Here is a 12,894-nt window from a genome sequence, read left to right on the forward strand (position 1 = left end):
GGCACCTGCCTCGTGCTGCAGCAGTAACAAGCATCTTGTCCACCCATGCCCTGGAGGAAACCTGTGGTAGAGCCCCTCACTTCACCTCTGCATCCATTCGCACAATCGGGATGTTGTTTCCGATTTAAGGAGCTGCTTGTGCTTGGGATGTCTTCTGTGACAGCACGGTGTAATTCTAATGAAAGGGCTGGACTGCTTGGTTTTGCCACCCTGCTACGGGTCGATGGAGTAATTCAGCCTCAGGATTTAGTGCGGTGCCAGAAACTCATTTACCTCCTCAAAGAGCTGCTGTGGATTGTGCACAAAGTGAAGCTGGAGCTGTCCTCCTGTACTGACTCCTGCTTCAGCATGGGGATGGCTGTTGGGTGCAGTCCCAGCTTCCCAGCCACATGTCTGGCAGGTCACCTACTCCCCCTGTGCCAGCATTCCCTCTCACAAGGGAGCAGTCCCACACTTTGCTCCACCACCCTCTGGGCAGGAGGCAGAAACAGTCTGTCCTTGGGGGCAAATGCTGGGCCTGACCCAGTGCTGTGGGGCCGGATGAGGTGGCACTGAGCTGAGCACCCTCTGGTTTGCTCTTCATTTACAGAAGTGTACAGAAAAGGTTCAAAAATACATCAGACTGATGGGGATTTCAGTGACAGAGACTTAAGTTGTATCAAACTGATTTATCCCCAAGTGGCCTTGCTCCAAGTAGGCAGGTGCACCAGAGGTGCCTTCCAACCTGAACCATTCCCCCTGTAGAACTGCTGACACACAAATAGCAGCAAAACCCTCCCAGATGGGACTTCAGGATGCTCAGAGGTGCCAGATTCAAGCTGCAGTTTGTGCATGGGTTTAGAGTCTTCTCTGGTACTGATGCTGCTCTCCAAATCTGTGACTTCTCGATGCTGTCATCAGAGGCTCAGGATCAGAGGCATCCACCTTCTTCCTACACCCGTTTTCAAGCTGTCCCACAGCTCATGCCATCCAGAAGCAACCTCTGGAACGCCATTAGGGTAATGTTACCTGCCTTCGCTTTTCAGTGTCGGGAATGCTGGCCCGAGCCCTCAGGCTCCCCTGAGCAGCGCTGCCTCAGGAGCACAGGGCACCCAACACCCATCTAGAAGAGGCCAAAACTCAGGCAGGCATGACCTGACAGCAGCAGCCTGCATGATTCCCAGCACAGGGAGCAGCCTCTTCCCTTTCGCCAGGCACCAGGCTCTTGGGACAGGAGCGTGCGGATCTGGGATCCTCGCAGCGGTCTGCTGGAGGGCCATGTGTGCGGGTGCTTCTCCACGTGCTTCTCCAGGACTGGCTGCTGACACTGCAGGGTATTCAGAAACCCAACACTAAGCACTTTGTAACCCTGCCTAACTTCACGGCAATAGGAACGTGAGCAGAAGGAGCCAGTTCCCACAGGCAACAGGCCATCCTACAGCACATTTCAGCAGCCTGGCCCCATTTGGGGCTCCGGACTGAGCTATGCCAGGCTGGGCCTCCTCCGCCAGACATATCGTGTTCAGGACCACGCTAAGCTCCTAAAGCCACCACAGCCAGTACTAGCGTCATTGCAAAGCTATCCCTCCCAATAGCTCAATATATAGGAAATTCACTTTACCACACATAATTAGACCTCTCTCTGGTTGCAACTTGTTTGAGGCTCAAAACCCCTTCAGATCTATGCTTAGTTCAGCGAGCAGAATTAAGATCTTTTTCCTAAACAGAATCTGGATCCAATCTAAGGACCCCCTAATGGGTAGAGAATTTTTCTTGTTAGAATGCATTGGCTACACTAACACGAACCATGAGTGCTGCATCCCCGATGCTCGAGCAGCACTTCATAACTCTTCCTTACATGAACACCAAAAAAGGCCTTTGGAATCGCAACTCCATCACTGAGTCTCAAAGAACTCCATGGGGAATAGAAAGTCAAACCCTTTAACTAGTTCCGCACTTCACAGGTGGAAGCATGGAACTGTCAGACCATGGAGTGCCTTGACTTTGAGAGGAGACAATCTTTAAGCTCAGCTTTTTCCAAGTTTCCCTCACGTGCACACAAGAACACTTACTCAGGAACTATCAACCCCTTTCTGCATTTTCCTAACACTTAACTGGAACTTAGCTTCCCCTCTTCCCATCTCAAAGCATGTAACGCTGTGTGCAAACAACAGCCTGGTTGGACCATCCTCATCCGAAAGAAACATCACTAGAACCAACTCCTCTTCACTCTCCAAACTCGAGGGCAAGTGCAGCTTCAGCCTGGACTCTTTGTAACAGGCAGCAGTACAGCTTGTGCAGGTCACTGCCCGCAAGCACCCGCAGTCCTGCACATACACACAAAACACACTGCGCATCCCAATGCGCCCTTGCTGAGAGGTGACATCAGGTGGAGCCTTCACTGTCCCCATCACCCCAAGCACAACTTCACACTGCCAGGAGCTGTTTGCAAAGACAATCAGCTGCAAGTGGGAACAAATCTGAAGGATGAAGCAGGAACCCAGCTTCCCTGCTGTAATTAAGGGAGTTTCTTGGAAGGAGGCTGCAGCAGCCTCTGGCCACCCCTTGCCACAGCTCAGCTTGGCAAGCCACCTACAGCATCCACTTGAACCAGGGACAGACAAGGATTGTTTGGTACTAGTTGCACAGAGATCCAGAACAACTGCTGCAGGAATCCTTTAGTTTCAATGAAATATGCTAAAAAACCTCAAAATCTCTTCACCTAACAGAAAACACTGGCACAAGACAAAACCTAAACGTTTAAGGTACTGAAGCGATGAACACCGACACGCTGTAAGCATCTGTGTCAAGTTTCCACTTTAAATCAGTCTGAAGCTAAACACTTTTTACACATGAAGTTGAACCAGCTTAAAGACCGGTACCCATCTGCCTGCTCTTCAAAGAGGACAATAATCTTAAAGCTATTTTTATTAGCAACAGAAGTTCAAATAAACTTTCTCTGAATGCTCTGATTTCTCCTCATAAAGATGATGACATCTTTATCTCACTACTACCAAGAAAATCACCACGACAGCTTCCAAACAAAACTATTTAATAAGCCATACTCAGCCAGTATCAGCAAGGACTCTCAGCACCCTGCAGGTTTATGCCTTGATGGCATATTTCCGGGCCGGGTACAGACGTTCCTTTCGCTGCTGTTTTTTGGTCTTCAGGTTTTCTTCATGCTTGTTCAACCTGCGCCGCATGGCACGAGTCTTCTTCGGCCGCAGATCGAGAGGCTTATACTTTTTGCCCTGTTTGCAGGAATACACAACAGTTAAGAGACTGCGATGTGCCAGCCAGGTACATGAGCACAAAGACAGCAGCATCTTCTAAACAGGCTGCTACACCCCAAAGAGGTGATGCTGTCCAGAAGACCCTCCTGGCAACAGCAGATTGACACCAAGCTTACAGAACTTGGGGTAGTCTTGCAATAAAAAAGGAGTCATGACTAGAGAACTTGAAAACTGAATATGTAAGTTTTCTTCTTGAGCTTTTAAGTAACAGTTTACAAAACTGTTTCTTTCTTATGAAATATGTATATGAAAATAGTAAAAGACCACTATGCGAGATGTTTGTTCTTACCTTGTAAAACTTCCTCAAGTTCTCCTTCTGGGTCTGATTGATAACAGTTAAGACTCTGGCAATGGATTTGCGCACCACACGTCTGCAGGTGGGAACAGAAGGATGCCTCAGAACACACTGACAGAGCAGCCCCACAGATCTAAAACCCAGTATAGAGGAAACCTGTGCATGCTACAACCAAGTAACTTACACTGCAGCACCTTGAAGCAAAACACCAGCAACTTCCGGCACATCTCAGCTCAACATCTCCGACCACAAAACCATTTTCAAGCCTTTTTGTACCATTTCCCCCCCCTTTTGTGCAGTACAACGGGGCCGCACAGACCATGAATATGCTCCTCAAGCACAGCGCGTCCCAGCCCGAGCCTCCTACACGGTACCGGCTGCAAGCACCGCTCACACCCCTGTTAAAGCTCAGGCAGGCCCCTCCGCCGCTCTCCAGCAATCACCCCGACAGGCGTTAACCGGGACACGGCCCGGACCCACTTACATCTTGGAGAGCTTGGAGGCGGCCCCGCCGGTCACTTTGGCCACGCGAAGCTGAGACAGCTCCACCTTCAGATCGTCCAACTGCTTCAGCAGCTCCTCCTTCTTCTTCCCGCGCAGGTCTCGGGCCTTGATCTTGGCCTGCTTACGGCGGACAGATCGTGAGCCCCGCTCCCGGGATGCCGCCGCTATCCCCGCCCAGGCCGCCTCCCCGCGGCCTCCCGCCACTCCTCTGGTCCCGCATCATCGCCCACCCCTATCCCCCCCACATCGTGACAGCGGCGGTGCCGGGCCGGCGGCGGTGCCCGCGCGGATGCCGCCGGATTGCACCGGTAGAGGCCGCGAAGCGCTCACCATGATGGCAGCACCGGCGCCGCTCCGGGCAGAAGGGACGGAAGCCGCGCGGGGACAGGAGGAGGCGCTGTCGGCTGGAGCCTACCAATCCGCGGCCGGACGGGGGGAGGAGCCTGCGCTGCGCACCCCCAGCCGGCAGCGCGGTGGTACAGTCCTCGGGCCCTGACAGGGAAGGCGGGAGGCGGCGGGACAGCGCAGGCAGCCCCGGGCACGGGGCTCCGGCCCTCGGGAGGGGGCTGCTGCCCTGCCGCAGCGGATCTCTGCTACCGCCGAGCCCTGGTGCTGCCGCCGCTGTCCACGCCTCTCTTTCAGCCGCTGGAGCCGTCAGAGCGGAGCCGGTGCTTCCGCGCCGGCCGAGGTGCGGCACTCTTACCCCGGCAGCGGTGGGGATGTGACGGCGGGCTGGGCGGGAGCGGGGCTGGGCTGGGCTGTGCACGCAGGTGGCCGGGCGGGAAGGAGCCGGTCGCGTCCAGTCGCGACAGGCCCGGCCGCACGGTGGCGCCGCCGCAAGCCGCCTCCCTCCGTATCCAGGCAGCGGCGCCGAGCCTCACGGCTCCGCGCGGGCGGGCAGGGGGCTCCTGAGTGACGGCCAGCGGAGCCAATCAGAAGGCTGCCTCGCCGTTAGCCCGGGCGTTCCTCCAATAGGTGTGGGCGAGGGCGGGGCGAGGTCGGCCCAGACTAACGTGAGGCGGCAGCCGCGCTCCTCGCAGGCGAAGTCTTCGTCGCGGCGGTGCTGGTGGCTGTGCCCGGGAGCGGTGGGAGGCGGCGCGGATGGTGAGAGGAGCCGCCCGACAGCGCCTGCCCCGCACCGGCCCGGCCTCCAGGTGCGGGGGGCGGAGCGGCGGGGCGCGGGCGGGGCGGCTGCGCGGGCGGGCGGGAGCGGCGGCGGCGGCTGCGAGCGCCTCGGGGCAGGCCCGGCGGCGGCGCGCCCCTCACCGCTGTCTTGTCCCCGCAGAGCTCCAGGCCCGGCGGAGAAGCCTTGCCGCAAGCGGAAGCCCAGGTAAGGCGGGAGCGGACGGCGCGGCAGGTGCGGGCGGGGGCGGCCGGGGCTGCCTGGAGCATCCCGCACCGGTGAGCAGCTCCCGACGGCGGGCGGGCTCCGCCGCGGTGTTCGGCGCTTTCTGAAGCGAGCCGCAGCTCCCCGCGGGGTCTGTGCTCTGTGCCAGGGCTGCGATGGCGGTGCAGGCTGCCGAGGCCCTGTGCCTGGGTGCACGGAGCCGCGCTCGCCGCTGTCTGCTGCGGACGGGGAAGAGGAATACGATGTGACACGTCTTCTGCTTAGGCCTTGGTTTGCAATGGAACCGCGATCATTTCCAGAACGACCCCCTCTTCGTAAACTTCTTCGTTCTTGATGTTATTTTCCCTCTCCCAGCTGGTGGGGCTGGAGGTGTTCAGTGTGCTTTTGACAGGTAGCTGGATTTCTGTGTCGGCAAGTGAATCCTTTCGGGTGCAATGTTGCTGGATTTTACAAGAGCTGTCTGTGCTCGATACCCAAATTGCAGGTTCGATGGAACCATCCTGGATTTGCTCAGATTTTAAACTTTTATCTCAGCTTCCACCTCACCAAATGCTTGTTTTGTACTGAGAAATGCTTTGGACAATAGGTGATGTGAAATGCCTTTGGGGGTGGAAGTTGGATGATTGTTACGTTGTGTCAGTCCCCCCAAAAATTCTTACCCATTGCTGGCTATGAAAATGTCCCTAACCAAAGGCTGTGCCAGGTAAAACATTGAGGATCAAGACTGTGTGTTTCTAGAGTCTGGGTCTAATCTCCCACCACAGAACAGGACCTGTTTCCATCAAAGTATGTGTCACACTTCTGTACTTTATTAACCCGGCTCCAAGATCCTGTGATTAAGCTGTGTCTTGGCTAAGCAATTCTAGTCCTCCAACCTGCAAAATGGATCCCTTAATATAAAAACCTGATAGATTTTGCAAGAGCTGTCCAAATGCAAGCCGTATTTTTCAGTATCTTGTCTAAGCTGATGCAAAGCAGCACTGTTAAACCACATGATGACTTAAAATGCTGGTATAAGTGAGTCTCCCAGCATGCGTGTGCTCTCCCACCATTCCTGCGAGAAACAGAACTGCAGTGTTGGAAGCAGCCTTCAGAAATCCTGGAAGATCATCCTGGTATGGCTTTTGCTGTGGAAGTTTGCAGATGCAGTTACTGCCTGGTGCATCTTCTCACCCTGTGTGAACCCTGCAGTGTAACAGTTGTAACTGCCCTGGCTCAGGCTCTTAAGAGAGCGATTAAGAAGCCTCACACCTGACTGTAGGGCATGTTTATAGAAGAGAAGATGCTTTGTTTTCAAATCAGATAAGTCACTCTCAAAATGTTTTGATGAAATGGATCACAATTTATGTTAAATGAAAGAAACTGAGTCACCTAAGTAGAAGCAAAGAGCATAATTCTCCAGTTGTGCTGAAATAATACAGCTAGCCTACACAAATATAATAGCCAGGTTCTTTGCTACAGAAAATACAAAAAACATTCCTAGAAACTCAATGGAGAGAAGAAATAATTTGCTGTGCTACAAAGGAGATTGTGATCATTGTTTTATCTTGAAATACAGGTGCAATACAGCATCAAAATTCAATTGGCAATCCATGTCGCTTACAAATGCTGGAAGATTTTATCCTGAAGATGACTCCTTGGGCTAAGTGCTACATGTAAGAACGATGCAGCAGCAGCGCCGTGGTCTGTGTTCACCCTGCTTAGTTGAGAAACTAGATCCACAAGTGATAAAATGCTGAGAATGCCTAGCAGTGGGAGGAATACATAGCTTGCCTGTGTTGTTATTCACCTCTTTTATTTGGTGGAGGGAAGTAATAAAAATGGAGAATAACAACTCAAAATATTGAGAAGCTTATAACCTGAGTCAGTTCTGCATTGAAATGAGATTGTGCTGCTGGTAACGCTGCACTGAGGGCTGAGATTTAGGAAGGTGGGAGGACGGGAGCTGTAGCTCTCCCTCCTCTGCTGCCAGTGCTGCTCCTGTCACATGATGTGACTGCACAGTCCTCTACTCACACTGCAGCTGCACTGGCCCTGGCATGTGCCAGCCAGGTTTCGCCTCTTTGTGCATCACTTGTATGCTGGTTTGGCTGTGTTGGCTTTAAATGGAGTTGCTGATAAACTGCTGCGGTACAAATGGATGATGGGAATGCGTTTGATCCTCTGGACACATTAATTTCTTGGCTTGTCTTTTATTCTGCGTGGTGGCAAGGAACGAAGAGTTCTGGTGTGAAAGTGTTCTGAGGTGATGCCTAAATAGATAAAATTTAACTGTATTTTAGGTGAATTCCCCCAACATTCCCTCCCCAGCCCCCTAAAGCATGATGCAGCCATCAGAGTCTTATCACAGAAATCTGTGTCTTGATGTCTTTTTTAGCAGAACTTTTCATAGCTTTTTTTTCATCTAAATGTTCATTTGGAGCAATCTTTGGAGAAGGAAAACCAGGACCTGTACATGCAAGTGTTATAGTAATTTTCTTCGGTATTCTTGCATAAGAGCATTCTGCAGGCTTGGCTTTTGTAGCTGAGCTGCTCTCTTTAAGCACATAAGCTCTGTTCTGGATATGTTGTTTTTCAACAGGCTAGAAACAAGAGGTATAGAATGGGGTATGTGTTGCAGCAGAAGGAAACAGTTTAAGGGAGCAGACCAAATAGTGTGTGGGAGCTGCATGGCGGGTCAAATAGAGGTCTGTTTCTACAAAGTATGTAAGTTAGTTGCCAACACAAATATTACCTAGCAGTTTACATGTGCTGAGAGAACACAGTACAGCCCTGCAACAAGAATAGAATAGAATAACCATCAGTCTGGTTCCCTGAGGATGTCAGTCAAGAAAGGAAGTGTGCGGTGCCAAAAAGCCTGGATGGAACAGCAGGTTTAGAGGACTCGTCGTTTGAAGTATTTTTAATTATTGCTATTATTATAATGGAACACAGACTAGAGGCTGATTTTTTAAAATATAATTAAAGCAGAAGGCAGCAGAGGGATTTCTCTGCTGTGTGGCTGAGGAATAGTCCAGGAGCAGCTCCTACTGAGGAGGGTGAATTCCCAGAGCAGTGATGCTCTCCATGCAATTCCCGAGCTTGCTCGCAACTTACTGCCAAGCACAGTTTGGAGAGACGAAGTGAATCGAACAGATCAAAAAGCTTTCCCATGTATTGCATTCTCTTTTGTCAGGGTAAGGCTCCAGTTGGAAAGCAGCCACAGATACCTTGGCTGAGAGTGCTGACAAGATGCAGAGTGTGATGATAACTGCCCTCCAGATCCGACGCTGGTCTGAACTGCCATGTGGACCATCTAGTAAATCATTTGACTTGCCAGAAAGAACTCTCTTCATCACATTAACGTTAAGCTACCTTGTATAGCAGCTGTTCAGTTCTCAATTAATGAGTGTAAATCAAGGAGTTAAAACATCAGTCGTTTTCTGAGTAAAGAAAGGGTAAAAATCGATCTTGTAACTCGGATGCTTTTCAGGAATTTGGCCGCCCTAGATGCAAGAGGCATGTGCTTTTCCGCCCTGCTTTAGGTGATGGCTTAGTTCAAGGGGGCCCAGATTTGGCTCAGTCAACAGTTGTGTTGGCGTCTTGCCATTAAATGTGCATAAAATGGAGCTGACTGCAATTCACTCCTCACTCTAACATGGAGGGGCAGCCCAGGGAGACCTGAGGCCCCGGTGTGCCTTGCTGTAGGTTGACTTGGCTACCAGAGGTGTGCTGGGATGTGCAACCCCTGCAGCATAAGCTGCTGTATCATGACTTGATCATTGTTTTCAAGTCCCTTGGTTGTATTTGAGCGTCTTGTCATAACTAATGCATTTCAACCCTTGTTGTGCCTGTGCTTCCAAAACCTTTCTCCCTTCTCGCAGTGGCTTATGTGCTTTTCCAGATGCACAAGGTTTGTATCTCACTTGCAGACTCTTCCTATGAGTTCATGGCTTATGTGCAGTGCCACAAAATGAAGATAAAACACAACTGGCATTTTAGCTGCTCCAAGAACATTGTGTGTAAATAAACCACTAAATAGTTTAGCTTGTGAAATGTAAATACACAGCACGGCCTGCCGCAGCGGATGGTGTTTTTCTGTCTCCCTTCTTCCCCTCCCACCCCTGCCAAGAGTAGGCTAGCCTGATGTTCTTTTTTCTATTGCTCTTTCATACAATGCAAATGACTACTGAGTACCATGTAGGTGGCATGCAGGCACCACTACAGATTCATGATTTGAATTTGCATGAAAGGAAACACTTGCATCCTCTTCTGCATTGCTTCTGAACCATCTTCTGTGGATTCCTGGACCCTGATGACCCAGAAGTTCTGCCTCTGTCTGACTTTGAGCTTGAGCTCATTTTTGCTAGCACACGAGTTAAGTCGGTAGAAGAGCAGAGGCCCAACTGTGATGACATCTGCCCTTTTCTTCATCCTGTACACAAAAGGTCATGAACTGCAGTGAAAGCAGGATCACAGAGGGCACAGAATGGACAAAGGTGGAACAAATTGCCAGTGGCAGAAACATAAAGGAGAGAAGCAAAAGTTTTGTATTATAAAGGTAATTGAAAAAGGCCACGTGCATCCCATGGTGATACCATGTCTCTTGTATTTAAAGTGAGTCCACCCATAGTGAATTTAGAAGAGTCTGCTGCTGAGGTGTGGCTTGGATGATCACAATGTAGAAGGCGAGAAGGACAACACTGTTTCCATGGTATGATGTTAGTGAGCAGCTCTGCATTGTGCTGGGAGCAGAGATGCCAAAGCTGCAGCTCTGGATACAAACAGGTGTGCTTTAACCAGTAAAAAGATTTTTAAAGATGTGTAATATAGATAAAAAGCCTGATTCTATAGAACAAGCACTTATTTGAAGCTAAAATAGTAGGATTGACACTGCATCCTGGATATTCAAGCTCATTTGACTTGGAATGTGACTGAGTTTGTGGTGTAGGCTGTTTCCCTATAGGAAGTCTTGAGGCTGTTCCTGCTGGGATGTCAAAGGTAATGCAGAGGTGGCAGCTCATGTTAGCTCTGAGTTCTAAATATAAGACAGTGTTTGCAAAACTTCTGGTCTCCTGATATGCTGAGGAATGAGCCACACATTCATGTGAAAGTATTAAACTTTCAGTTTGCAGTAATAAAATTCTTGTATAACTCTGTGCCTGCTGCCTGTTACTTCCACTTTCTATAGCAGCCTGCACCTGGAGAAGTGTGCGTGCGTGTTTTTATCCTCTTATATATCCCCTTCCTTCTCCTTTCCCCTCTTTAGAAAACAAAGTTTATGCAATTGCACAGTCAGGCTCCCTCTTTTTTCCTTCTTCTCCAAGCAGCTTTTAAATCACTTGCCTGATGTCACCAGTGTTGCTGTAAGAAGAAAGGCCCCGAAGGTTATCTAGTGAGTATTTTTCACAAAACTCCAGGAAAGCTGAAGGAGAGCAATGTGTTTGATGCACCTACTGATGGGAAGTGGGGACAGAAGGGTTGTATTTTGTAGGAGGCATCTGGCCAGCTGCTTGGCAGGTGTGGAGCCCTGGGGTGGTTGAAGCAGGTCCCTTTGGGTGGGAGAGCTGGGATATTGTGGTGGGTAGGGAAAGATCAGCAGAGCCACATGCAGGTCAGCCTGGACAGGCTTCCTCACTGTGGAAGAGAGGATGACTGTTCATGCACAAATGGGTCACAGGCTCAACTGGGTTTGTATGGTTTTACTATTTTTTAAGATGATTTCCCTCTTGCAGAAGTAGGACTAGCTCTAAAGGTTAAGCAAGTTAGCTGTAAAAATGGTATATTTTAGTAGAAAAAACACTTTCTTGGAGATTTCCCAATAAGAGTAGAACTGGTTATATTTACAGTGAGGCTGGCTGAAAATCACCTGCAATTGGTTTATAAAGTAGAGGTTTCTTTACCCTCCTAGTTCACCTCCTTTGAAATAAGCAGAGAGAACACAATTTGGCCAGTATTATCAGCTAAATAAAACAGCTTCTTGGTTCTCTTTCTTAAGTTACATTTTAAGTTGCTTTTTATTGTGGTGTTCAAACAAAAAATGTCTCCAGAGCCTGGGCTCTGCCCAAGTCCTTTTCATTGTGCATTCTGTGTGCATGTTTACACAGCAGTGAGCATAGCTGGTACAGAAACACTCAAGTTCTTTGTGGCAGACCTGGGTGCTGCTGTCCTCCTGGACTGCAGACCCTGCCAGGAGTCTATGGGGGGCCTCAGCCTGCTCATAGATGCCTCCTGCAGCATCCAAGAGAGCTGCAGGGAAAGGAGCTTGGTACATCTGGAAGAGCTGCAGCCACTGCAGTGCAGACTCGCCCCGAGGTGAACAGTGGTTGGGGATGAGAAATGTCTGTGTTTGGTTCCAACTTTTCCTAAAAACCTTGGAATAATAAAGAAATCCCTTTTCCCCCCATGTATTTTTTAAAGAAATGATCTGATGTATAATTGTTCCTTGCCGTTCTCTCTGAAGTACAGACTCCAGCAGTCTGCAAAGCTTTCAGTGGTTGCCCACACGTGTATGGGAGGCTGTGCTAGTGATTTATTTATTTCAGTGTTTCTTGAGTAGAACTGAGTGGTGTCTCGGGAGCTTTGGGACGGTGTCTCTCAATGGAGAATGAGGTATTCTGGTGAGAGGAATGAATGTGGGTTCTAATTAATTTGGTGTTGTCTGAGGCTCTGTCAGGACTAGCACTCCCAGCAGATTACATGGAAACGCACAAATGGGTTTCCCAAAATGTGAGAGGCGAGTATGCCAGTCTGTAGAAGGAAAGGAGAGGCAAACAGGGAGCAAAGGTAGACATCTTGCTTGATGAAGGTAAGATCAGATGTTTCTTGGTAGAGATTTGAGACATGATGATTCCAGGCTTTGGGTATGAATGATCAAGAGCTTAGTTTTATCTGTTACTAATCTGCGGATAAGAAATGGATAACAACTGGGCATCTGGCTTTATATCATGTCCTCTTTCAGCAGTGATGCTGTGGGAGATGTGCTGGATGAAAAGTGGGAAAGAGAGCTGGTCTCTGACTCAGTATTTGAGACATATAAAATCCTGATAGATTGGAGCTTATTTTCCACCATTGGTTTCTATGGACAGCAGTTCTAATAACATCTTAGCTCTGGGAAGTTCCTGGATCAATCAGATAGCTGTAGAAAGTCTCTTTGCTTTTGCTTTTTGGTTACCACTTGCATCTCTAAGTAAGGAGTGGGAAGCATTTGAAAAACAGAGTTTATATTTCTGTGCTGTGATTTCCTGATTAAAATGGTAAACCTATCCAGAAAGCTGTGAATCAAGATGCAGCCATTACTTACCCTTATCATCATTTCACTTGTCTAAGCACATACTTCCTGCTCAACTCCAGAATGTTAATATTAATCAGAGCCTCAGCTGTAAATCCAAAGCCAACACTATTTGATGCAAGCAATGAAACTCCAGATCAGCAGGAGTTAAGGGCTGTAGTTGACATGGCAGTTTACTGTTCTGTATTACATCTGTCACAGA

The 12,894-nt window shown here is 49.5% G+C and overlaps 2 protein-coding genes across 2 annotated transcripts in view; one reads left to right on the forward strand and one right to left on the reverse strand.

Moving 5' to 3' along the window:
• Positions 1-3,014: 3,014 nt before the first annotated feature.
• Positions 3,015-4,529, reverse strand: RPL35 (ribosomal protein L35). The gene is made up of 4 exons (XM_080630646.1): positions 4,405-4,529; positions 4,055-4,191; positions 3,565-3,646; positions 3,015-3,233 (listed from the first exon to the last, which is right to left on the reverse strand). Exons 1-4 carry the CDS (start codon positions 4,405-4,407, stop codon positions 3,084-3,086), a joined length of 372 nt encoding a protein of 123 aa, XP_080486772.1. The 5' UTR covers positions 4,408-4,529; the 3' UTR covers positions 3,015-3,083.
• Positions 4,530-4,633: 104 nt separating this feature from the next.
• SCAI (suppressor of cancer cell invasion) overlaps positions 4,634-12,894 on the forward strand; it is a 40,637-nt gene continuing 32,376 nt past the window's right edge. The window contains exons 1-3 of the mRNA XM_080630647.1: positions 4,634-4,762; positions 5,050-5,228; positions 5,360-5,404. Of these exons, the coding sequence (XP_080486773.1) occupies positions 5,176-5,228; positions 5,360-5,404 (98 nt within the window). The 5' untranslated portion in view covers positions 4,634-4,762; positions 5,050-5,175. The remainder of the gene's footprint in view (positions 4,763-5,049; positions 5,229-5,359; positions 5,405-12,894) is intronic.

Source organism: Psittacula echo (genome assembly GCF_963264785.1).
Source record: "Psittacula echo genome assembly, chromosome: 16".
Lineage (NCBI taxonomy): Eukaryota > Metazoa > Chordata > Aves > Psittaciformes > Psittacidae > Psittacula > Psittacula echo.